At 37.6% G+C, this 27,199-nt stretch overlaps 2 protein-coding genes across 5 annotated transcripts; both read right to left on the bottom strand.

Moving 5' to 3' along the window:
* Nucleotides 1-1,445: 1,445 nt before the first annotated feature.
* Nucleotides 1,446-18,260, bottom strand: LOC116265982 (general negative regulator of transcription subunit 3). Of its 4 annotated transcripts, none has more exons than XM_031647008.2 (16): nucleotides 17,968-18,260; nucleotides 17,694-17,825; nucleotides 12,557-12,694; nucleotides 12,397-12,447; nucleotides 11,920-12,009; nucleotides 10,802-10,948; nucleotides 10,550-10,657; nucleotides 8,369-8,443; nucleotides 7,287-8,063; nucleotides 5,512-5,673; nucleotides 4,771-4,936; nucleotides 4,482-4,627; nucleotides 3,262-3,534; nucleotides 3,013-3,147; nucleotides 2,738-2,931; nucleotides 1,446-1,804 (listed from the first exon to the last, which is right to left on the bottom strand). In XM_031647008.2, the coding sequence occupies exons 1-16, from the start codon at nucleotides 18,058-18,060 to the stop codon at nucleotides 1,738-1,740; spliced, it is 2,754 nt and encodes a 917-aa protein (XP_031502868.1). In that variant the 5' UTR covers nucleotides 18,061-18,260; the 3' UTR covers nucleotides 1,446-1,737. The 4 variants fall into 4 exon arrangements, with proteins under 4 accessions (XP_031502868.1, XP_031502877.1, XP_031502885.1 ...); XM_031647017.2 differs by having other exon boundaries at nucleotides 4,774-4,936; XM_031647025.2 differs by having other exon boundaries at nucleotides 12,557-12,673.
* A 3,068-nt stretch (nucleotides 18,261-21,328) lies between these two features.
* Nucleotides 21,329-24,263, bottom strand: LOC116264151 (pentatricopeptide repeat-containing protein At1g08070, chloroplastic-like). The gene is made up of 2 exons (XM_031644242.2): nucleotides 21,536-24,263; nucleotides 21,329-21,413 (listed from the first exon to the last, which is right to left on the bottom strand). Exon 1 carries the CDS (start codon nucleotides 24,190-24,192, stop codon nucleotides 22,381-22,383), a length of 1,812 nt encoding a protein of 603 aa, XP_031500102.2. The 5' UTR covers nucleotides 24,193-24,263; the 3' UTR covers nucleotides 21,329-21,413; nucleotides 21,536-22,380.
* Nucleotides 24,264-27,199: the final 2,936 nt, after the last annotated feature.

The following is a 27,199-nucleotide window of genomic DNA, read 5'->3' as shown; positions in this document are numbered from 1 at the left end:
TAATTTCGGTCGTGGAGGTTTTCGTAGGCAAAGCTAAGCCTTTGTCTAGTTCAATCAGATCATGGTCCCCTGAATCAAACATGATTTTTTCAATCTGCAGCTGTTATTTTTTGCGGATGACATCGTAACAAGCAGGGCATGGACATGGGTGCAGGGTTTGGCGGCTTACTAGATACATGGAGTGGAGTCATAGATAGTCTCACGATCAATGGATCGAATTCCTGGAACTTTTTTTTTTCCTGCCATGTGCAGACATGGTAGTTGCAGTCGTTAACGGCTTCCCTTGGTTGGCAGTATTTGGGTGTTCTGTTGTCCACATGCTCTTTAACAAGGATCATGTGCCCAAAGGGGTTGCTGCAACAAGCAGGACTACAGCAGTCTCTCTGGGTTTCAAACTTTTATATCATCAAGTGTCTATGCTATAAAAAGGAAGATACCCATATGCAAGTCAAAACATAACATGGTGTTATGCCACAAGCAATTTTAAACCCGAGGCAATAAAGGGAAGGTTTTCTTATTCAGGAGGATTTTGTTTGATTCAGCATGCTTTCTGCAGCATAATCGAATATGCCAATGCTTTTTAGACTTCCCAGAGGATGTCTTTCTTAGTCATTTAGAGCATATCATGACTGATTTTTTATGGGGCTACTCAGCCACGCAGCACAAGTTACTAGCAGCATGGCCTAATGTGTGTAGACCTGTGGAGGAATAGGAGCTAGGCTCAAGCCCATTGTGGATTCTAACAGTGGGGTTAGTGGGGTTAGCAGCCAAAGCTCTCAAGGATGATGAGGCGGAAGAAATCTCCAAGCGAAGGCACGGAGTGATGATTGGACATGGCATAACATTGTATCGGGCCGGGATAGTAAGGATAAAATTGAGTGGCAAGTGCACAGTGGAGAATCAGTGTCTCTGGAAGGAGGAAGGGGCCAAGGTATTTTATGGAAGAAACTATTTGTGGAGTAGCATCTTGTGAAGTCACTGGCATGAGGAGATGTTCTGTTCCTACAAGAACACACCACGCTGAGGATGAGTTTAATGTCCCCTTGCAAGAATTATCCCTAGATCCTGCTGTTGAAATCCCCCTTGGTGGATACGAGGAAGACTTCCTGTTGATCAGTGGAGTTGGTTCAAGTAAAATTTTCAAAGACCGACATCTGGGAGCTGGTTCACAGAAAAAGACCTAAGATGGAGTGGAGAGGTTGGATTAAGGACCTACATCTGTGCCAAAGATGCCATTATTTACGCGTGTTGCAGCTGAAGGAAGATCCCTTAGCCCTTACTGTGGACGGGCTCAAAGTATATTCGGGTACAACCTGGCTTATCGTTGTCAATTGTGAAGGTCAGTCGAGGAGCCCTCATCTCACGTTCTTTCCGGATGCAGGACCTCGGTGGCTGAAGGATGGCCGCTGCATGGTTTGCTTCTTAACGGCAGGTGCAGAAGGAGATTGTAAAAGATATTCATCTTCTTAACAATGATTTCACTTGGAGAACATCAGGAAGCTTTCTTAGTCACAAAACTAATGGTACAAGGATATGTTCTTCCTAGCAAAACAACTATTGCAGATTCACAGCTTGTATGTTGATGAAGAGAAACAATTCTGCCATAACCAGGCTTGCCATAACCAGGCGTAGGAGACGTTCTCTATACCGGCCTTGTTTATTCTTGTGTTGTGCATAGGGAACGACAAGGAGCACCATAGCTTCTGAATGAAGCGCGGATGATCTGATACTGGTATTCTATACAACAAGCTCATCTTCAAGATAACTGTACTCAAAGGTAAACTCTGTTTTGATTCTTTGGCACCTGCAATGGAGGAACAAACAAACGTTCAAGATCAAATTTTTAAGTTTGCAAGCAGCATGTCAATTCATCAACCAATGACAGAAGCTGCATAACAAGAGACTCAAAATAAAAATTTTGGCCGTAACATATCCAGTTCTTCAAATATGAGAAGCCAAACAAACTGTAGAGTGCCATTTCATAATGTTATTTGAAGATCTGTCCAAATAGTAAAAACAACACAACCTAAAATGTTCTTTATTAAGTAAAGTCAAACAAAATTTGCAATATTCCAATCTATGAAACCCCAGCTGGCTAGCTGCACAATGAGAATATCAGTGTCTACACATACCACACGTAACACATTAGAATGTGCATGCTATATCAATCCGATAACTTCCACCTAGTTGTGGAATCCGACCATTTAGTTCGGTTAACATTAACTATATTCATATGGCAACCTTCTCAGGTGACCTCTCCATCCATCTAAAGATCTTGGGCTAATCACACAACGCAGTTAGTCCAATTTATCCGATTTTCTGAATAAGTAGATGCAAAGAAAGATATGTTTCTTTGGGTAAGAAAATAACAGAAACAGAAAAAGGCTCAGGTGAAGAACGAGATGATCTTTGATTCTATTAGCCATAGGCATGTTTATATGACCAACCCCCACACTACAGTTTTAAAGCCATGTCCAAAGCTGGTTAGACACAATTAACACAGATTAACAGAAAGCAGTAGTATAGGCACAGGGTATGCATAGATGCGTCATACAGTCTTGTATTCTGATGACCATGGAGTTGTAAATACCAAGCATTGAGTAAGGTACTTTCTTCTGAATATCTTAACTTCAATAGGTGAAAAATGGAGTCAAAATGACAGAACAGAAGTAAATAGTGATGCTAAGAAAAATGAGAAAAAATGCAACACCAATGTAAAGAGAACTAGAAAACCCACCAGCCCTGCTGCTGCTGATTCCCATAGTCATCATTTGTTATGTGAAAATCAAAGTACACATAGGTTCCTTGCTCGTAGTCATCTGTAGTAACTTTTGGTTCTTCATGCCGCTGAAACCATGTATTGTACTTCTTATGATATCTCCAAGATTGCTTTTTCAGTTCCCTTGCGGCCAAGTATTGCTGGTACGTGTTCTGCAAAAGATTAAATCATTCTTCAGAATAACAGACATGAAGGATCTGAAAACCAAAGTACAAGGTCAAACTCCAATTGACCTGCTGGAAATAAAATGCAAAGAACAAGGTGTCAGTGCCAAAATTGTCAGCAGCCACCCTTTCCCAGAAGGCAGGGTTGTCAATGATAGGGGCCTGAACTTGAGGATAGCTAGCTGGAGTTACTGCAGGATGCCTCTGTCGATCATAGAAAGTTAAGTCAACCATATGATTGCATTAGTAACTCAGAGGTCCTGAAATACATGCATATCCCTGATGAAGAACAAAACATGAACACAAATGCCTTTATACCGGAACATAGTTTTTAGGACGTTCTGAATCTTTAGCCTGAGGAAGTTTGAAATAAGCAGAGTCCAACATCAGCAGATTATGTGAGTGATCATGCCCCGGTGTCGCACTTGATCCACCAAGGTTGTCACCAATAGCACCTAGGTCAGAGGCACTTCTTCTACCAATCACACCAAGGGCAGACGAAGATTGTGGGGATGGTAAAGGCTGCCCAGGGGAAAAATCACTATCTCTTTGTAGTTGGTTGGCTTCAGATAAGGAACCAGAACCACCAACCTGCAACAGAAAATAAATGCAGCCATCAAATGCTTATTCATATCTTGAAAGAACCAAAATACAAGCATCCACCAGCAAAGACTATACGTACTCACAGCTATGTACTTCTTAAAGAATATGCTTAGCTGAGTACAGGTTTCGGATATACCAACCTTGCTATGATATTAGTTTTGGCTTCAAACATTGCATGTACTCATAAGCAATATAATGGCCGTAGGAAGAGAAGTTTAAATAAATTGCAACAGAAATGGGGAGGCTAGATTGTGAACTAGCTTACCAAGTAGTCTATTATCATTGTGGAATACAGTTAATTTAGACTTTATGTTTGGACGTTATTATGAAATTCCAAACCACATCTTATGTGGTTCATCTTTTCAGAAAGATGTAACCAGAGGCAAATGCAAAATTTAAATGGATAGAACATTTAGAACTTAAACACAAAGAAATAATAACATCAAGAAAATTTTGCCTATAGAAGCAACTAACAAATAACAACTTGACCTCTAAAGCATGTCCGCTTTCCTATTCCTGAAATCCTGTGACTATGAATAGCCTTTCATACAACTATTCTTCCCACAAGCTTGGGCTATCTACATGGGTGCTGCAAAAAACTGCTTCACCCATTGTTAAAGAAAAACGAAAGACAGTCATACCCAAAATTAGAGGTGTGTTGACATTTACCTGCACTAATTTTAAATTGATCATACTTATTGTATCTATGTGCATGTAATGTGTGTATACACACAGACACACACACACATCTATATATATATATATATAGACACCCTTGTCGCACCAGTATCCATGTTTTTTCTGAAAATAGTGCACTGGAGAATTCCTCATTTCTGCACTAATCTCATAGCATTTAAAGTGAACGCAATTGACAGATAGATGCAGCACAAACAGCTTGACAACGGTAAATTTTCATTGAAAATCTTGAAACGTACAGGTGAATCATTAGGGTACGGAGATTTCAGATCCTCCTCGCCTGTGAGGCTTTTGTTTTGTACTGCATTGGTCACAGGCTCCATACTAGAATCATCAGTGAGCTTTTGCTGCTGCTGAATTTCGTCAACCTTACCAGATGTAGACTCTACAGAGAAGTAAGAAGCATACATTATTATCTAAGAACCTATCCAAGCCAGAAAAACATATTATATACAAAAGATTTGAAGGTCAGAACCAGCAGGCAAAAAGGGAAAATAGAAAGTTACAAGGACAACAACCATGCACAACTACCTGCATCTTTTGCGATGGGTGACAGCAAAACATGCTGAGGAGATGCCTGCTGAATAGTAGCTTGTGTCTGTTGTGATACAGGAGCCATAGCAGACAGACCCTGGCCTTGAAGACCAAGTCCAAGTCCAGGTTGAGATGAGAGAGAAGAGCTCTGTGCATTCAGCTGGAGTAAAATACAAAACCTTCCACTTAGCCAAAAAATATATATATGCATATAATCTGTAAATGTCAATTCTATTATATGGTAAACACTGCATATGAAAATCAAAAGATCTAAAGCTATTACTAAATGGTATATGCTGTAGCCTGTAGCTCTTGCAAATCACAGCAATGCCATAGCAAACAACTTACCAGAAAGAAAAAAAATGCATGAACAACAGATAAGAGGGCTGATCATTCAAAGACCAAACACGCAGACAACATCCAGTCTATAAGTATCCTTGAAGAACAAGCTATTTTCTGAATGGAGAAACAGAAGTAAAATACAAATATTTGTGGACATAACAAATAAATATCACATCAATAATAATATGGTGTACAACAACAATGAACATAGAAATAACGATGACACTTTTCTCTTTAGGGGTGCCTGTATTTGGTGGATGCAGAAGGAATGAGATGGTGGAAGGTTGATTGTGGAAAACAAAAATAAAATGATTTGCACTAAAATGTTAAATTGCTAACGGAATGAAAGATACTACAAGCAACATTTGTGCAAGATAAGTTCTAAGGGATTACCTGCTGCAGCAGAGAACTCTGCTGTTGCGTGGAAAACTGCTTAGGACTTACACCAGAAAGATGAGACACCCCCAGAAGGTTGTTATGCCCTTGTTGTACTTGTTGAAGACGCAATAAAAATTTCTCCCTCTGATCAGGTGCAATTTCTGTTCTTCCTCGAAACTGCTAGGAGATGGAGTTGATCTTAACAAGGGGATGGTTTAGGCTTTAAATGAAATAAAAGATTACTACTTGTTATGCTTTATGGAGCCAGAATCACTTAAGATAAATGTGCATGAAAGCATTATAAAATGAAAAGGAAACATAGGAGCAATTTTAAATTTAAATAGTTCACATAAGCAAAACACAGGATACAAAAAAAAAAAGGAAAAAGGAAATTAGAACAGCAAAGAACAAGCTGCTTCCAGTGTCAGGAGCCACTAGTTTGTTACTAGCAAACGTTGGATTCTATGGCTGAGTTTATACTTGCTCATGGCTAGTGCGATTACTGTGCTAATCTATTTAAACAATCAGTTTCATCAAAAGCAGAACAGGAATTATATTTAACATTTTTTGATAATGTTGTAAAGGTGTGTCCTAACGCGTATAGGTCAGACCAACCTATACGATGTATCATAAATGTAGCATAGCATATTGTAAAATTAATTTTTTAATTCAACAAATTAGAAAAAAAAGTGAAATAAACAGAAAAAACAGGAAAAATGAATTCCATATAAAGAAACAAATCTCACATAAAGAATGTTCATGACTCATCGTTCATAACCTACAATATACCAACAACAAATTCAGAAACGAGAAATGATGGATTCAAAATAACATAATAAGCACCAATCACAAGTTTAAAATGTTTTAGATTATATGACAAGTCCACACCATATAATTCATTATTGCCAAGTACCAAATATCATGATTATCATCAATCAATGATAATCATCATCATCTTCTTATTCATCCTCATTTTCTTTTTTAATTGTTTTAAATTTTAATTTTCAATGCCTTCAAATGGAATGTCTCACCAACATATGATTGATTTTTCTAGAAAACTAGTAAAACTCCCCCTTCCCACAGCTCTTAGAGATGTTAAGAAAATGGAAGGGCCGAGCTATTTCAAAAAGAAACACAAAAATGAGGTTTTTTTTGTTTTGCCCTCGTATCGCAACATAGGGGGGCGTATCGACTGTATCGTGTATCGTAGGTGTATCATATAGGTTTTTCGAACCTATATGATACGTATCGCACGATACGGGCCTGTATCGTGAGATATAGATAACACAAAATTTCTGGAATGCAAGGGAAAAAGTTTTATTTTGGAAAAAAATATTAAATTACAAAAATTGGTTTCCCTATCCAAGAAAGTGCCAACAGAAGTCTGGCCAATTAAATTTCAGGTTCAGACTCCATCTCGTTCAGAATACTTGACGATTTGCATTTAATGATAAAAGTAGAAAGTATTTATTATGCAATAATTAAGTTGAATGACCATATCATACAACACCTATCCCTGAACACTTGAAATACAGCCATACACCCAAGACCTCAACTTTGAAAGTGTCTAACATTTATCGATGATAGATAACTAGATATCAAACAAAAAAACCAAAAAAAAAGAGGAAAAAATAAAATCCTTGACAAAGTCTAGCTGCGACATGATCAAGTTTTGTGTGTGAACACGGTGAAGATCACTCAATTGCATGAAAAACCTGTTTAGTCAGAAGATGTTTCCATTTAGCGTCTATCAAGCAATGGAGACAACGAACACTAGTAGATGGCATTACCGTCTCATTTTGACTTTGAAATGAAGTTGCACTATGAGGCCTCCATTGCACCCCTGCAACTGCTGCAGGATTGAAAACCCTTCCACCAACTGTGCCACTTTCCGAACTGCTCAATTCTGTGGAAGCTGATCCATCACCAGTCTTAGATGTCTGTTGCAGAAGAACTCGAGTAGCTAGAGGAGAAACCATAGGTGGTGTTACACCACCTCCAATTCTTTCATCAGTAACCAAAAGGTTTCTCTTTGTTAAATCAGAAACTGCAGGAACCGCACCAAGTGTTCCACTACCAGGCATTACGCTGCCAGAAGTTAAGGGAACACTAACTGATGTTTGGCCAGTGGTGACGCCTGCAACTGGCCCTCTACTAACACCCCTACCTAGTCCTACATCTGTTAGCGATGGAGATGGCCTACGACCAGGGAAACTACCAACATCATCTTCTTTTGCAGGCGTAGAGAGACTTGCAGGTGAAGGAGGAGCTGTGGCAGTTGAGGCCTCCAGCACGCTTCGCATGGATCCAGCAGTAGAAAGTATCCCTGAAGTGGATGGACCACCCATCGGACGAGGAAGAATGTTACCTCCTCCATTTGCAGCTGTATTCACCCCAGAAGCCACATTAGAACTGGAAGCAGTTGCTGATGCTGAAGTTGCCATGGCACTACTTTTGTTAGAGGGTGGAGTCCTTGGTGCAGTATCAGAACTACTATCTTGAGAAGCCGTCTCCTCTGTTTGGTCCGGAACAACAATGCCTTGTTGATTGCTAGAAGCTACTGATGCCTAAAAGGAAGACAAAAGTAAACAACAACCATCATTCCCTCAAACAGATACTCTTAACACAAAAAGAATAGTAACTGGGAACTTTCATATTAGTATGCACCATAAAAATGCTGAACCCAATACTATGCATCTCCAAACTGATTCAATGTATTTTTTGGTGTAAGTGATGGAACATAGACCATTTCAAATAATTTCCAGATCAGTGCTTCCCACTGAATGCTTGACCATACATAAAAAAGAAGGGAAGAAAATGTATTGTTACATCATTAAGTATTGTGTGCACTATTGTTAGAGCAAATACTTACAACCAATTGAGTTCCTGAAGGTGCTGGAGTTTTTAATCCCAATGCACCAGTGGTGACAGAAGTAGAAACGACAGCCTGACAATAAAGACAACAAAAATAATATAGTAAAAGCCTGCCTATACGTCAAGCTGTTTCAAGAGTAATCAAGCATTACACTGAATAAAAGTTGAAGAAGAAGCTAAGACTGCTTCAATAGTATCTAACGTTTTAAGAGTGATAAAATGCCTTCTTTGAAAGTGAAAATAGATACTGAGGTTCACATGGAATTTTGTTTGGTTATGGCAGTTACGTAAGTAACATGGAATATTCAAAAAGGTGTTGACTCGAGAGTCGGTGTGGGTATGGATGCTGCAATTGACAATTTGTTTCCTTTTTAAATCATTAATAGAGTCGTAGCTTGTTAATTGTTCATTTTGTTGTTTATGGATGATCTTATATAATATGTGTGTGCGCATACATACATACATACATATATATATACACACACACACACACACACACACACACACACACACACATATATATATATATATACATCATTGTTGCACCAGCACCCACACCCCATACCTGTGTAACAAAGGCAGTCACATGGTTGATTGGTTAGAACTAATTGTTAATCAGCTTGACTCATCAAACCCTGTTGTTGATTCAGCATTCCACTTTTTCACTCTATGTTTATACATCAGTATTATTAGTAATACAGCTTTACTAAATGGTTATGACATGATTACACATGCACATTTAGTTGTGATGAATAAGTTGAAACTTTTGTCTGTTCTAAACTAGGCAGCGTGCTTCTTAAGCTTTTTAAGAGGTGCCAGCCACCCAATGTTTGAAAAGTTGCAGGGTTGCCTTGCAAACTCAGACATTTCTTCCGTAAGGTCAACACCATTCTACAATCATAAACTTTGAAAAAAACTGTCCTCTACTCATTGGACTCAGCTGAATCACGAAGACAGGCGATTCAGGTGAGTTTGGTTTTGTTGGGCAAAAGATCAGTACGGCTTATGTTGCGCTGCAGCTAACTTGAGACTTGAGAGAAATAAAGTGTGATGGGCAAGCCATATGGTGGCAGTTTGTAAAAACATGAAACAGGTATGGTTCTTTTAATGAAAACATTGTTTAAGAGGGAAGAAAAGCCTGATATGTTCTCCATTTTGTCCCTTTCCCGTTTGACGATAAGGTAACCCTAGTTCATGTTGCAGTTCCAATTAGTTCAAGGGCTTCCAGCATGAATAGTTCTTCGTGCAACCAGCAAAACTTCCAGTAATGTTCTGCATGTCATTTTAGCCTTATTTTAGTCCCTTACCATTTCCTTTTTATGTTGTTTTCTGGCAGCCGGCCCGTGGCTCCAGCATGTTTCTCACAGGAAACATCTCTCTCTCTCTCTCTCTCTCTGTGTGTGTGTGTGTTCACAACAAGTTTAAGTCATCTGAGAAAGGACCACCAATTTGCCTTTGCTTTTTGTTGGGGTCCCAAAAGTTTAGTGGTGCTATATCTTACAGATTTTTAATATTAAAATGACAGGTTACATACTTTTTTACTTCAAAATAATTGCCAATGAAACCAGGCCAAGTCACTGAATTGACTCATAGAGTTATGAATTGACAGTGAATAAGTCACATCACTAATCTGGATTTCAAATCACCGGTGCCACCACGTTAGCTAACATGACATGGCACACTTCGTAATACATACGAATGGCTCCATTATCCATAAAAACTTGGTCTACATAGTTTCATCAGGCCTTCTCAATGAGCCACATTTTGCGTGACTATTAAGGGTTAAATCAAGAGCAACGAATGTGCACAAAAACCATGATAGTAGTAATAAGAAGTGGATGCATTAGAGAAGCAATTATTTACCTGTTCATGTGAATGATAAATTGTACTTTTGAAAATTATCTCTGATGTAATAAAAAAGAGGTTCACAATCTCAAGGCCAGGATTCACTAGTTTGATCTTAAGCCGAACAGGATTAGAATGATAAAAGAAAAAGGACTTACCTACTATCAGGATCATGCAAAAATAACATGTACCACATACATATGAGAATAGGCTTTCTCGTCAATCAGTACTTTGTATTTAAAAGGAAAGAAACAACACCAACAAAGAGACCAATTGGGCTACAGGTGCAGAGAATTTTAAATGAACCTTTTGAATTAAAACATTTAAAAATTACCTTGGCAATACCAGGACTAATTGCAACTAGATCTTCAAGAGCCTCCACCTTTTCCAGTGGCAAAGAGATATATAGCTCATCCACATCATCAAATTCATCAAAGTCCTCCTTGATAGGGCAAAACAAACAAATAAGAACTTAAAATAACCACATAAACTAAGGACAACTATGTCATTCTTCTCTAACTGAAGTGCTTCCAGCTATCTCACCTAACATACCCTAGGGGCCAGTCTACTAGAAAAAGACAATCACCTGATTACGTTCAACATAGTCCTCAAGAAAGTCTTTGACATCATTGACTTGATCTGGACTCAGTTCATCATTATCCAGCAGCCGCAAAATCAACTCTAGCTTCATTATGTGAGCCTTATGGCGGGTAATGGAAGCCTCCAGATGGGCCTATATCAGTGCCAATCAGACAGTTTGTCAAGGGACTTGAACAAAAATATCATAAGATCTATTCTATAGATTGTGCGTGGCAACTAAAACTGAGAAATTCAAAATGCAAAAAACAATGTCCCATGACTCATCCATCCAACTATTCATAAACTATGGTAAGTGAAAAGTGTGGGGATTACTTAGTAGTCATAAGTGCTTGGCAGGCAAAGGTGGTGGTCATCCCAAAAGGCCTGGGCAACACCTAGGTGGGCCAAAAACAGTATAAGAAAGGAAAAGAAGCAAAGGTGAAGGAGAGGAAGAGAACAAGAGAAGAATGAGAATAAAAATAAGGGGAAGAAAAGAAAAATTAAGAGAAGAAATAAAATCATTTTTTGACTTGCATAACAAGGGGAAAATATTAAGAAAACTAACTACCAGAATGGCGTTCATGGCATCCAAGGGAGATGAAATCCCGAGAAAAAAAAAGATAAGACAATACAATAAGCATGGAGATTTGAAGACATAAACCACCATTCTCACATTTTAAAAAAAAAGCAAAATAAAAGAAAATAAAAAAAACATTAAAATCATGATAGAAAACCAAAAATGAAAATATCACGTTTTTTTTTGTTTTCTTGTTTTTTCAGAAAAAGTTGTTTAATATTATATTCAATTTTGTTCTAGGTTGACTATAATATTTCAATAAATATTTTGAATTAATTTCAATGTTTTTGTAAGAGATATAGTACGAAACTCAAATTTCCCCAGTTTTCCTGTTACCTTTTTAATTTCCAATAATTTCCCGAGAAAACCAAACTTTTGGATTAATAATTAAGAAAACTTTGTCAATAGAAGCCCGAGAACAATATCTGGGACAATGTAAGATGCATAACTAAGAATGATTGAACTTCAAAACGTTGAAAAAAATTGTGTGATGCAAAATTTATTTCCCAACGAAGTCATCTAATCAGCAATGTGGTTTTCCTCCGTACCAGTCTAGGTGGTCTTGACTTCCCTTTCTTCACAGAGAGTCCCTCAATATCAGCTTCAAAGTAATCAATCTGTGATTCCAATTCGCCCACCTGGTAACCAACCAAAGAGCAATGGATATCAAACCTGTCCATTGAAGTCCATAAACAACATAGAGGAGAACCAAAGGAAGAAAAAAGATGGTGACCTTCCAAAAGTTTAAAGCAATCACTAATAATCTAGTTACGAAGGCCTTTCTAGAAAAAAAAAAAAAAAAGAAGAGAAGATGACAGTCACAAACAAAAGGCAAAAATTAACCAGAAGACCAACGTCTGAAATTGTAGCAACTTCATGTTTGTTTACCCTTTTCACTATCTCAAGTAAGGATTGCAGAAATGTAGTCATGAAAAAAAATTATATACTGCAGGCGAATGACTAAAAGGAATCAAGTCCAACAACTGAAGCCTTCAGGAAAGGGAAGGACAGAGCTTTCCACATACCACATTATTCAACCAATCCCTTGTCTCAGCCTTAGCTTTTTCTTTTGGATCCTACAACAACAAAAAAATCATGAGACAAAGATATCCCTTACCCCACAATGTTTTTCTCAGAAATAGTGTCTCATAAAGTTCAAGGAAAAATGCAAGCTGCCACACTTACGGTTTTGGGCTGCTGACCTAATCCTTCCTTAGAGAAGGCCTTTGTCTTTGTCTCCTTTTCACAGACCTTAAACCTTTCCATCTCCCGCTCAATAAGCTTCCGTGCATCCAGCAGAGCCTGCTCATAAGACGCACTAACCTATGTCAACATATATCACAAAATATATTGTCAACTCCAGGACCAAGTAGCACAATTACACAAATCATATATTCACCAACATTTAAAATAATTCAAACTAGAAAGATAGATAGAAAACAGATCTATAATCATGAAAAGTAGCTTTTATATTCCACGGCAGATGTAAAACCCTACAGCAAACAGCTGTAATTTCAGCTAAGGTATCAGATAATATGACCAGGCATAAAATAATGAAAACACAAGCATGTATCCATATGCACATGCTAAAACTAAGCATAACGTCTTCAACTGTGGTCTATTTCTCCAACAAGTTGTGCTGAACTCAAGTCCATAACAAAAATTGATCAAAATGAGGCAACCCCAAGCTGGCATGCTTTCATAACAATGTATTGCTTAAAGTAACAAAAAATCCTTAAGTGTATTCAGCAGGACTAAACCAACTGTTCAAAGACACAAAGCCATTTTAACTTCAAACCTATCTTTTGGCAAGAGAAACACTTTAACAACTTGTTTCACAGTCCATATCTACAAATATTGTTTTTGGGTTTTACATGGCGAGGTTTTTCTTGAGCATAAAACGGCAAAGTTTTTTTTTTTCTTTGGGGAAAAATTCGGGAAAATTTCGGCAAATTTTAAAACAATTAAGCTTGTAGCAAGAAAGAGAAAGGTGCCTAAAATCTTAAAAAATGTGAAAATAAGAATCTGGTAATTAAATACTGTAAAAAGCTAAAAAGCTAAAAAAAAACATTTTTTTTGGGATTTTTTTTTGTTTATGGCTTTTTTTTAGAAAAAACATGTTTTTTCCCCTTTTTTCGGGTTGTCCTGTTTCTCATGTTTTTAACACAGTTTTTTTAAGAAAAAAACACACATTTTTTATGTCTATGTTTACACTAACTATGTGATACAACATATATGTAGAGGATATTGATCACTCCCTGAAGAACTATTATATTGAGATGAACCAGCACTTACATGATTGGACTCAGATTTGCCAAACTCATTGGCAGTTTGATATGCAAAGTGCAAACAACAAAATGAAAACAAACAGAATTGTTCCCACTAAGCATGATCAGAATTGATTTAACAAGTGTGGGACAAGGGGAAACAGACAAAACAAGTTGTTTTCCCGCATCGCTCAATGCTCAATCAATGTGCTGCACAAAGTCACAGCCAAAAGTGTCCAAAGCGCTAACTGCATTTGTGCTTCAAAATGTAGAATCCATGTTCTATCGGATCTGTGCATAAGGTAAAAGGAGAAACTTTCCCAGGACTTTGTTTTTTCATTGACGCTGCACCTATCCACCACAAGTTGCAACCAAAATGGTTTTATTGTTTTTTTTTCCACCACATCTGGTGCCCTTTATTCTTCTTTTTCTTTTCATGCTGAAAGTTCTGTCATTCTCCTCTTGCAATGATCCCATGTGAATCAATATTTCTATTTCTTTTTCTCTTGATCCATTCCATTTTTTGTTGCAGGTACCTTCCACCTCCTGCCAGCTTAGTAGTCAAAACTCAGAAGAGCTAGGTGGGCCATGGCATGGCCCTTCCAAAACGCCTAGGCAGGCCACAAACAGTATATAAGGAAAAAAGATGACAATGGGAAAGCGGGAGAATGAGAGAAAGAGAATAAAAACAAGAACAAAAAAGGAAAAAAAGTGGAAGACAAAGAATGTGAAAAGGTAAAAGTTGAAGAGGAAAAGAGGAGGAAAAACATTACTTGCTTGGGTGCCTAGCTGCCCGGGCCTAGAAAAAAAAGGTGGGTGCACTTAGGGCCTAGCTGCTCTTTTGACAATTAACCATGCCACTATTGCAAAAATTTCACTAACGAACTTCTTCTTTTGCCTGATCTTTTATTCTTGGCAGATTCTTGTTCATTTTCCTCCTTTTCCTTCAATTGTTCTTGCTCTTCTCATCCTCAAGACTTACTCTTTGCTTTTCCTTCTTTTATTGGTCTCGTAATTGCAGGTTCTTCTTCTTCATCTTCTTACTTTTACTTTTTTTTTTCTTTCTTTTTTTCGCCTAATATGTCTTTTTTTGGAGGTCCTTTGTCTTATACATTTTTCTTGTTCCTGGTCCTTGTTTTCCAGTTTTTTGTTTTGGCACCTATGATACATAACCTCAACCGTCATATACACTAGTAGAGATCTGAGTTATTTTGTGGATCATTTGTGTGGATCATCGTCACAAATATCATTCTCAAGTTTTTAACGGCAAGGTTTTTCTCGTGTATTTTTCAACAAAGTTCTTTTTCTCGCTAAAATCTTGAGAAAATCCTGCAAAATAAAAAAATCTAAAAATTTGGTAAAATAGAATAAATGAGAAACTAACACAAAGACATAAGGAAAACTAGATAAAAAGATAAAAATAATGTTTTGATGGTGATAAAAATGATTGATAAGTAACGTTAAGTTTAAACTTGAAGTCATGATGATATTGATATAAAAAACAAGAAAAACAAAAAAGGGGGAAAAAAGCAGTATCAAAACAGGATAAAATGCAATAAACATATTTTCACGCGATAAAAACAATTTTTTTTTCTTGGGTTTTTTAGTTTTGCTCGTTTCTCATCAACATTGCAATATTTTCAAAAGATTACAAATATTGTGACATGTGTGGTGGATATCATGTTTCCTTCATCTACTGAGTTTATTGAAAAGTTTCATGCCAAGCCACCTGGACGCGCGTCGACGTGACACGGGTGCACCTGCGCATGAGGGTCTGCTGTCGATTCGGCACCAATGTGGCAGGATTGCTTGAACACGCACCCGATCCAGGTCAAAGGTGAGTCAGGTGCAGTCAAATTGCACGGACGTCATATTCATCAACACATTTAATTTTTAACTTTTCTCTTTAAATTTCATTTCATAAGCACCAACGGACCAGCGACAGGGTTTCAACTAGGAAACCATGTTTGAACTTTGAACTGCTGCTGCTGCTCTGGGCTGTGCATCTATCACCCGACGATACCACTAGCAACAGCTCCAGCTCCTGCGACAGACTCTCGTTCAGTTGGTGCTCCTCCTACAACTGCTACTATGCTTTGGTGACTATGAGAGCCAGCCTCTTGTCCAGCTACAACTCCGGCAACAGCTTCCATCCAGCGACCGCTTCTCACAACATTTATTTCTCCAGAAAAATAAAATGGAATCAAGTTTTGGGTTTTTTTTATTTCTGGTTTATTCCCTAAAATTGAGGGCTTTATTGTAAATCGTGGATGCCTAAACTAATTTCTTAGTTACTCTTCTTCATAATCTGCAGTCGCTGTTGTACCTATGATCTCATCAATTTCTTCTCTGTTGAATCAGTGATGTACCCTTCATTTCACCGCCTTGTTTCTGCTCTATTCTCCATGCTTCTGTTTATCTTTTTACCGAGCCTATTGTTCCTCTTTTCACTATTTTTTTCTGTGATGCATGTAGTGCTCCTATAACCTCTATGGGTTTACATACTACCGAATGACTGAATGGGGCTGAAAGTTTAATAACTATGCAATTTCTGATGCTCCATCTTAGTTATATATTAGTTATTACTTATTAGTTATATATTAGTTATAACTTTTTTGTTTGTGCTTGTAGGAGTTTTAAATCTAACAATCCTTATGAGTCTAATGACTAATGATTAATCTTTGATTTCTACCAACTATTTTTGTTCATTGTAATTTAGTTTTGTATATATATACATACATATATATATATATATATATATATATCTGCACCTGCAACCGTGCCCCACACTCAGGTGACTTAGGTTTCATGAAACTTGTCTTTGACTGGTACTGACTAAAGCATTGCCTGCTTTCCCACTATAACAAGGACACAGGTTCCTATATAGTATACACAACTCTGCCAATGAAGGATCAAAATCCAAATGAAAGATTGATATGGTGTTTGATCTACCTGGGAGATTGCCAAGTTATGCATGACTGTGCACGGCTTTGAAGTTTAAACATTGAGAATTTTAATAGGATTTAATTTATTTTAATGTAAATCAAACACAGGACAAGTGAACGGGAAGAAAAACAAGGTCCGTCTGCTCTTAAAAAGAACATTCTGAATAGAATTTTCTAGCACATTCTGTTTGTGAATCAAACAGATCGTCAACAAATGAGTTTGAACAAGCTCCTCACTAGTCAAGCCAATTAGATGCATAGCTTATTAATATATTTATTCATTTGTTACAGTTAATAGTATCAAGCATCATTTTCTAAAGCATTGGAGCTTAAAAACCAATATTTATTAGAAGTAACCTAAGCCTTTTTTGTTTCTTTCTTTTTTTTTCTCAGTTTGTAGATGGGCTCACGAGGTCAAACATAAATTCATATGCTAGGTAAACAAAAAAAGGGCTCGCAACTTATTCCATAAAAGTCCAAATCATGTCAGAACAACCCTACTAGCAGTTTAGGAAATGGAACACATCCCTTAACCCCACAGGCCACAACTAACTTTTTCCCCCTATAGCAGTCCATGCACCGTAGTTCATTAGGTACTTCCACATCCTCCATATTCATCTAAACTAGTTTAGCTTATCCACATAGACTATGCCTGTGGCCTTCATACTCATCTAACACTTCAGCTTATGCCATTCTCCTTGTTCATCTTTTCCAACCTGCAATATCTTCTGAATTACAAAATAATGAATCTGAATTTCAAACTTGTTCATCTTTTCCAACCTCCTTGGACTGCCTTTTTTTTCGGCAGATTTTGTTCCTCGAAAATCCAATACATGCTTACATCCTTCACTCTCTATTCATTCAACACGTCTAAACTACATCATCATTATAATGCATTACCCACTTGTAAACGTTTTATTCCAAAACCATTTTCCACAACCTTCAGCAGAACGCAAAAAGACTATTCACCAAGGAAACTTGTAGTGCTCAACAACCAAATAGCAAGCCATACGAACAATGATCTGCATAAATATCAAAAAAAAAAAAACAACCTAACAGAAATGCGTGAAACTACTAACGAAGAAGCCAGCAAAAGAAAGAAATGAAAACCTTTTTGTCCTTGATTTCACTAGATTGTATCCACGTCTTGATCTGATCCCTGTACCTCTGAAGCTTCTTGATCTCCTTCTTCAGATCAGCCTCGAATTTCTCCTTCTGGTTCGCATTATCGGTGTCGTACACCTGCGAACCAAACGGACGTCGAGCTCACAGCATGGGCATCGCAAAGCCCGATAACAAAGAGAAAAAGGCAAAAAAAAAAAAAAGAAAACGAGGAAGATAGTGCGGATGGAACTTCTTAGCTCGAAGGAGGCAGAGATCCGACCTTGTTCCATATGCTATCGAAGACCTCGACGCCTTCCTGAACCTTTTTCAGGACTCTGTCGATCTCTCCCTGAAGCTTTCTGCTGGCTCCCATGGGGGCTTACCCAGAAGGGGTCAAGCATCCACGCACTTGGAGAACGAAGAAGAAATCGAGGTTCTAAAGTTCCGATTCCGATTTCAGAGGATTCAACGGGGGTTTTCTAGGGTTTCGAGGAGAACACGGCAGTTTCTCGCAGAGAAAGCAACAGAGGGATGGCATGTTGGGACGATGGAGGAGGAGAGGAAATGAAAGGAGCGATGAATAATGATAAGCAAGGGGCTCCGAGACCACCGAATTGCACGAATAGGTGAAGGGGAGATCCTGATGACCGTTCATCCGAATTGAGATAGAAACGGGTCGGATCCGAGGCGGATCTACTAGTCCCAATATCCAAATATCCGATTTTTTGTTATATTGTGAATTTTTAGGGGATATTTTCACGACATATGAAATTTGGTGGCTTTTTAAAAACATGTGATATCAAAATCCTGGGATTTAGCAATGTTACCAATGAAAAATTATTAAAATACTAAAAATAACAATGTTTTTCTCTAGTGTTATGGACATTATTTGCACTGCTTGCAATTTACCTATGTTATTTACAGTAGTGTTTTGTAAGACCTGTTTTAAAAATAAATATAGCTGTGATAATTAACGATATTTTAGCTTACCATATAATATGAATTTATCTTGTTGCATTAGCATAGAAATGGAAAATTAAATCACTTCCAATTTTAAAATAATGGTGTTGCTTTATTTGATAGCTTCAGATTTAACATCATTAAAAATTGAGAATCATGGATTTAAGATCAGATCCTCTCCCCTCCAATCATAAATTTGTTCTTTTCTCAATGCAAATAAGTAAATCAGAATCTTAAGTGTGGATCTTAGTTTGATGAACCATAAATTTTAACAAAGCATGTCATGTCATTTCTACATCATATCGGTAGATTTCAAATCTAGAATAATCAAATACTCTCTTAGTGTGTAGATTTTGGAATACTTCTTCTTGTGATATGATACATCAAGTTATATAAATTTTATATGCTATATTGGCCAATATAATGATGCCACATGTATACATACTGTTCGTTTGAATTATGCTTTGAACGTTTTTTATCTTTAATATTTCACAAAAATAATAATATTTTACAAATTGATTCAACTAAATCATTAAATGCGTTAAAATCCATAGCTTAGTTGAATCGATACAAATTTTTATACAGTTGATGAACTTTTGTCTTTAAAATTAATAGACATGAAGGGACACCAAACCAAGCCTGAATTATTTGATTCATCATAATCACGGACGATTGAGAGAAAAACAAAAAAAAAAAATTGTGGTCTAGTTTTCACTATTTTCTTCATATTTTTCTTTAGATCGGATCGGATGGTCCTCATAAGTGACTTGGGCAACTCTAACTATATATATATATATATATATATATATATCGTAAGTGAATCAAATAAATACAAAAACTATATGGAATGATTGAACACTCGATCAATCAAATTTCGTTTATGGTTTACATTTTACAAGATATCATCATGTAAAAATTATTTCAGTTAATTTTTTCGAAAAAAGCAACTTTACATGTGCCAAAAAAATTGATTGGTTGACCCATAATCTATCTACATGGTCCTTATATCTATTTAACTAAAATGTTTTACAATAACTCATAAAATAATTGGATGATATGGACGAAATGCAATGAATCCGGAGGACCTTCAGCATCCATTAAGTCTCAAATGAAGCTTCTCAAAGGTGAGGTTTCTTGAAAGAGAGGGATGGCAGAAATGAAGGCAGAGGTGCATGGCATGTAGTCCAAGCTTATTGGGAGTGTCTTTATTGAAAAAAAATAATAATAAAAAAGCTTAACTAAATATTATGAATATGATAGCTTAACCTGAGATGAATGGTGATCTTCGACAACATCCTTAAGATTGTGTTTGTTTTACTGCGGATCTGAGATCAGCAGTGGATTTAAGGTTGGACCCATCCCTCATCTGACCTTAAATCTATGGTTTTTAATATGTAGCGTGAATCTGAAATCCATCCCAAAACACACTTTTTTATGTTATTTGCTCTCGAAGATAGCAATCAAATAATAATTTCATTTCAAAATAAGAGCTTTCGGAGTCCTTTCAATGGTGTTCAAGAATCACACTAATTAGAGAGAGGAGGATGTGATAGATGGAAATTCATAGCCAAGATAGTATGGTTGGATTGAGGTTCTATTCCTTGGAGAAAGGATTATTTCAAGATGAGTCACCACTGATAAGGATTTGGCATTATTTTGAGGGAACATGCTTGCAGGATTGAACTAATAAGCGGCTGCGAATCAAGGATTGATGGTGTTATTGAAGATTCAATATAGTATAGTTGCTTCTTTAAAGCTCGGAAGTCTTCAAGATTATTGTTCAATGTCTTGGATGCTTCTACCTTGGCATTCGTAATTTCACCAACAGCGCATCAAGATACGACTATGCCCGCATATGTGTGAATCGTTAAAGCAGGCTTGGTACCAGATGGGGGGAAGGGTGGAGGCTTCTTAAAATACTCCTACTCGCCTAACGTTAGAGCTTAGTTATATGCCTCAACTAACAATTAATTCCGAGAATGCTAAATCTCTTATTTAAGAAGAGGAAGGTGGAAACTATGTGTGATATTGTTCTTGCTATGGGTCCAGAACTCACTTCTGAACATAATGCAAATAAATTTTGTTCGATAAAACAAAGAAGAATTTTTTCAAGAAAGATGAATGAAAATCAATCTGCATCGCAAAGAAGTTCGATCATCAAGGTGGTTCGATTTTTTCTGATATTTCTGGTAATAAGATGATGGTGGGCCCTTGTACAGTGTAATTAGAATTATGATAATCAACAAATGGAAGACAACGCTTTATCATCACACTAATTAATCTTTCAATTATCTTTCTGATTCAAGAAGGCGCTTCCGCAAGCGACTTAATATTTTCCTTAAAGCATCTTTTAAGGGAGCATTTCACAATTTGCGAGCCTTTGAAGGGACATGTTTCTTACAACTTTATGTGAAGGAGAATGGGATTGAACTTATAAGCTTTATAAACTGCATTAGGGTAGAAAGAGGTCAAGCATTCAACTTGTTCTAAGTAAAACTTTCATCTCCGAGGAGGTTGGGGCAATAGATACGGTGGGGGCTGGTAGGCAGTCAGTTTTTGTTTTAAACCTCTGGAATGTCAACTCTCTTTTATGTAAAAGAGGAGCTGTTGTCGTGGCAACTTATCGAGACACCAAAAGCATATTTCATACCTTAAGAAGACAAAAGGTTGGATGAGGGTTTCAGTTTTCAACCCGACGATAGGTCTTCCCGCTCGCAGCCCAAATAAGGTCTTCAACTTAAATTAAGATCAAATCACCATCCGAGTCTGTCGTGCATCACATATTTGGTCCAACCAAATTGTCAGTGATGGAGAAGTGTATTGGCAACATAGAAGAAGGGCCTAGCAGTTGAGAAACGTAAGAAAAGTTAAATTAATGGCAAACTGACCTATATATATTGCTTCACAGCCTTCTTTTAGTATTGTCCTTTTTCCTTTCTCATGGTTAGTAAGTCGGATCAATATAGCCCAATTAAGTCCCAAATCCAGAGCTGAGATATGTACGTTAGGCCCTTTTGACAAATAATCTCATCCTCCCTTCCTTCCGCCATTACAAATCCAAGAACTACAACCAAAGGGTGCACAAACAAAGATGGAGATAATTTTCTTATGTGTCTTTAATCTTCGAGAAAGTTGCGGTAACCAGAGAGTTTGGTCTTTGATTCATATGAGACCCTCCATAGTCTTCTAAAGAGAACAAGGACCTTGGACCACCTTCCTCAAAATCAAAAGATGAGGTTTGTGTTCAAAACCTGAAGCTACTATACCTGTTAAGAAGTGTTCATCAGGGGAGGTCGTGTAAAGTTCTGCTGCTGCTTCTATGAGAATTTGGGACTGAATTTTCTCCTTTGACTATTAAGAGAAACATATTGCCACGATAAAACAAAAATTTTTTATAAAGTGTTGGGAGAGGCGCCATCACCCCATTCAGTTTAGGGATCAACATGCAAGCAATATGTTGACAGAAGAAAAGGGAGTGCAAGAATTTTACACGGTTCAACAGAACTCTTCCTCATCTATGGTCACACTGAATCACGTTTCTTTTCCTAGACAACAGCTTCAAAAGGAAACAGACGGTTTCCCCCTTACATTTCAAACCCCCAAGTCAACCTGTATAAAAAGAACTAGGCACCTTCAAACCTTCAGGAAAACTACCGCCCATTTCAGCCTTTCAACCTGAAAACTGTCCAAAGAACCTTGCATTGTATTAAAAAGAATAAGAGTTGCTGTCTAGCTATGTGTCTTCAAAAACAAATGTATGGAAACTGCCACCAATATCAATCATGCTACAACCAGGTTCTTTCTTTAGTCCTTTCAATCTCAACAAGTCCTGGACCATCTCAACCCGATTCCAATCTTTCAAACCAGCATACCAATTAGATAAAAGAACATAACATCCAGCATCGCTCAGGTCCAATTCAAAAAACTTTCTAGCAATTTCTGCACCAATGGCGATTTCACCGTAAATTTTACATGCACCCAGAAGAGCACCTAAAACACCCACATCCTGCTCTAAAGATAAGCTTTTTACCAGCTGATATGCAGCATGCAAATGTCCTGCTCTGGCAAGAAGATCAATTAAGCAAGCAAAGTGCTGCATATCAGGAACCAAAGTTGTTTCGTCAGTCATATGTTCAAAAATTTGAAAGCCGTGCTTTACCAACCCTGCATGACTGCAGGCAGACAAGATAGATAGAAAGGTTGAGTTGTTGGGTTGGAAACCTAAGCTGTTCATTTTCCAAAATAAGCCAACTGCTTCATCTCCACAACCATTAGTTCCACAGCCGGTAATCATGGCATTCCAGCAAATAACGTCTTTTATGTTCATCTGGTTGAAGAAACTTCTTGCACTACTCAAGTTCCCACATTTTGCATACATATCTATCAGGGCAGTTCCCACAGGAGTATCCGTTTCTAAACCAATTTTTGTCATCAAGCCGTGAAGACATTTCCCTTGAGACAGAGCACCCAGTCTGCTGCACAAGGAAAGATACTCCATCAGAGAAACTGAATCAAAAGGAAGACCAGCCGCCATCATTTCATCGAAGAGCTCTACAGCTTTATGTCCATTTCCAAGATTAGCAAAAATTGACAGAATTGTTGACCAGGAAACAGCATCTTTACATGGTGATAAATCAAAAACTTGAGATGCATCCTCTACGTTCCCACACTTCCCATACATATCCATCAACAGAGTAGCCACATGAGAACTCTTCTCGAATCCATATTTAATAACATGAGCATGAATAAGAGTTCCTTGAATGAGGCACCCCATCTCTGCACAAATACGCAACAAAATTGACATGGTAAAATGATCAATACTCATACCAGTATGTTTCATTTTCTTAAATAATTTCATCGCTCCATGAAGATCACCAACTTGAACATAGCCATTGATCATTGCATTCCACGAGACGACATTCCTCTCAGACATACTATCGAACACTTTAAGTGCATCAACTAAGCTACCACCTTTCATATACATATCCAAAATAGCAGTATCTACATAGACATTGGCCCTGTAACCACGGACAATCATGTAAGAATGAACCGATCTCCCAGCCTTAGGTAAGCCCAAATCACAACAAGCGGGCAGAACACTCGCAATGGTAACCAAATTCGGCAGCACACCTGCGCTCACCATCTCACGAAAAGCATTTACTGAATTAAATGGGCATCCATGTTTCCAATAGCCATTCACCATTATGGTCCAAGACACCACATTTTTGTATGTCATCCTTCGGAAAATTTCCTCTGCGGTTGTTGAATCATCGCACGAGAAGCATGCATTGAGCAACCTGTTCGACAGGAAGACGTTCTGTTGAAGGCCAGAGGTGATAACATTGGCATGAATCTGGTGAAGGGATTTGAGTTCTTTGACATCATGGAGGATAGAAGCCAATGAGGGCGAATTCGGGCTCCGGAATGAATAGAAGAGACGGGGTTTCGGCTCCCATAGATCGAAAACATGGTGCATGCAAATTTTCTTCTTTATTTGGAAACAACGGAGGAAATCGAGCCGAGACTTCGAGCGAAGAGGTGGCATTGATGGCCATACGTGCTTCGGATTTTTGAATTTGGCGGTCTCCAGCCGCGGAAGCAAGTACAGGACGCCTGCAAACTCCTGGGCTTAACACAAGTACAGAAAAAGCCACCAAAATTTTATATATTCATAAATGTGAAAGGGAGCTTGGGTTGTCATATATTACCTGTTTACTTGCTAAATGTGTCATTAAGGATATTCAATTTCACATTTAACTTTCGGTTTGTAATCAATATTAGTGATTGTGTGCACTAAAATGGATTGCAAACCGAAAGACAAATGTGTATTTTAATATTATTAATGACACATTTAGCAAGTAACGAGTCGAGTTACTCGAGCTCGACTCGTGAATGAGTTCGAGCTGAGTCATTTGCTTAACGAGTTGAGCTCAAGTTCATGAGTCGGCTCGTTCAAATAACAGAGTTGAGTTCGAGTTCAACACATAACTGCTGAATCGAGTTTGAGCCTTAATCAAGTTTGTCGAGCCTTAATCAAATCGACATATTCAAATGAGTTTACGAGTTTGTCGAGCCTTAATCGAGTCGAGTTCGAGCTCAACACGTAAGGATGAATATCAATTATATTTAAACGATTTTGTCGAGCCTTAATCGAGTCGAGCTCCAGCTCAACACATAACGATGGATATCAATTTTATTCAAACGAGTTTATCGAGCCTTAATCGAGTTGAGCTCGAGCTCAACACATAACTGACGAGTCGAGCTCGAGTTACTTCTGTCGAGCTATTATCGAGCTCAAAGTTTTATTAGTCAAACCGAGCTTGAGCTGACTGAACTCGGGTTCGACTCACCTTGTGTTCACCCCTACACACAATAATATAGAATGAAACTAATACTAGTGCACACAATAATCTAAAATCGAATTAATGACCAAATTTTGATCCGCTGCGCAACACCCCTTAGACCAGTAAAAAGGACCATAGAAATAATGAAATTGACAAAAATTGAGGATTAAAATCATGTAGGGTAGATTTCATAGTTTCTTTTACGATTAAACTTTTCTGTTTCTTCCTTCATGTGAACAGTCGCTTGTGAGGTATTTTCTTCAGCAAGCGTAAATTCTCAAATCGTTGGGTCGTTACTTTTTAAATCCCTAAAAGTTAGGTGCCATTTTGTAAGTTGTTCCTGAAATAATTTTGAAATCACCATTGTTCACTGCCGAGGTGATGTTAATCTGTACTCGCTTTGATTCATTTCCAATCCATCATTTACCAAATGTCTTCGATTTTATTTTTTTGTTTCCTTACCAGTTCTTCCGGGAGAGCAGAAGCTTGTACATTTTGAATTAGTCTCCATGTGTTAGGAGGTTGATTATAAGTCTTTTCGATCGGCTGTATATTCTTTGTTGCTCAAACAAGTCGCAAATTAGAAAATTTCAGATAGTATTATCTAAGTAATCAATAAAGAAAAACTGAGTATCTAGTGCGTTTGAAACACAAAGAGTGGCTGAAATGATATTTAAAAGTCAGGAGGCTGGAAATTGGGCTGAGTAGACAGTGACTCAAATTGATTCCGCCACTACACACATTGTCTGGACTCAATCCTACAAGTTAATGAGCTTGATGGTTAGTGCTCTTCCAAGCTCAGCCGGTTTATTAGTCAGATGGGCTACCAACGAGCAGCTGGAGTCCGGAAAGTACATATGTATGTATAGTTACTCCAGTTCGGCATTCTTTTTTTCTCGTAATATGCTGCCCATTTGTTTACTTTTTTATTTATTAAGGGGGCGTTTGATGTCATGTAGAATTGGAATGAAAATTCAGGTTTCAATTTTTCATTTGTGTTTGATAAGTATAGAACTTTCATTCCAGAATAAAAAAAAATGACTTGTTTGATGAAAAGGAAATGAAAATGCTATAATTTATCAATTAAAGCTTTCAAGCCTTGCGCCTCTTCAAAGAAAGATTGAAAAAAATTTCCAGAATTTTGGAATCAGTCCCATACGGTGGAATGATAATGTAGTTCCCATTTTTAAAGAATGTGAATAACCGAGTGAATCAAACACCCCTAAGTATATTTATCCGTTGTCTTGTCCTGCTTGTAATCTTAGTCAATTCATGAGGTAAATGAGACCAGTAACTTGAAGCTCGCATTTTGGTAACGTGATCTTCATGATTGCTAGATCAAACTAGCAAGCTTGCTAGCACAAGCTTTCAGTTTAAATTAACCCAGTAGTTAATGAGCCACATCAGAACAAATTAAGTTTGCCCTTCAAAGGATCTAAGCATGAGCTCCAGAAACTGAGCCTCAACATGCCTTGTTAGTTGTTACTTGTTAGGCTTGCTCATGTCATTTGACAGTCCTGTTCGCATTAAGGAGCTTTTACTCCAAAAATCTTACATTGTTGAGAAAGCACCAGAATACTTGAAGTTGAAGCTATAACAAGTTCCGGGTGAGGACCCTTTCATCCGACCACCTGGCTGAAAGCAGAAGCCCTACCCTTCCTTTCATACCCTCAACTTACCATGCCTGCTTTCAATGTATTAAGAGTGATGACCCCATTACATTTCAACTTCATATCAGTGCGCTCCCTTTTGCAGCACAAGGAGTTTGAAAACCCCAAATCAAAAACTGACAACCTACCAACTCCAAATATATATATATATATATATATATATATATATAACATGCCCTATTTTGTTCCTAGTACGTACAACCATCTGAAATTTAAATTCGTAACATTTGAGGGAACATGGAAGATTGATATTACGGCAGAATATTTTATGTGATTCTCATTGTTTCCATTATTGAGTCAGAAGGATCAATCATCACTCATCAGCATATCACAGTTTCTAATTTTGTTCTTCTATCTACAGGGCCACCAGTTTATAGTTTCCACCTAATGGCGTTCCATGCACTACATTAGAAACTGCAACAGCACGATGCTACAAAGTGTTCCATGCAGATTTGCTTCTCAACTCCGAGGAGAATGATGGTGAAATAAACAACCAGCAGAGATAATTGTCGGTCAGATGGATAATTATCACTTGATA

The sequence above is a fragment of the Nymphaea colorata genome, chromosome 1 (genome assembly GCF_008831285.2).
Source record: "Nymphaea colorata isolate Beijing-Zhang1983 chromosome 1, ASM883128v2, whole genome shotgun sequence".
Lineage (NCBI taxonomy): Eukaryota > Viridiplantae > Streptophyta > Magnoliopsida > Nymphaeales > Nymphaeaceae > Nymphaea > Nymphaea colorata.
Note: the sequence above shows the minus strand (reverse complement) of the source record. Positions and strands in the feature narration are given on the sequence as shown.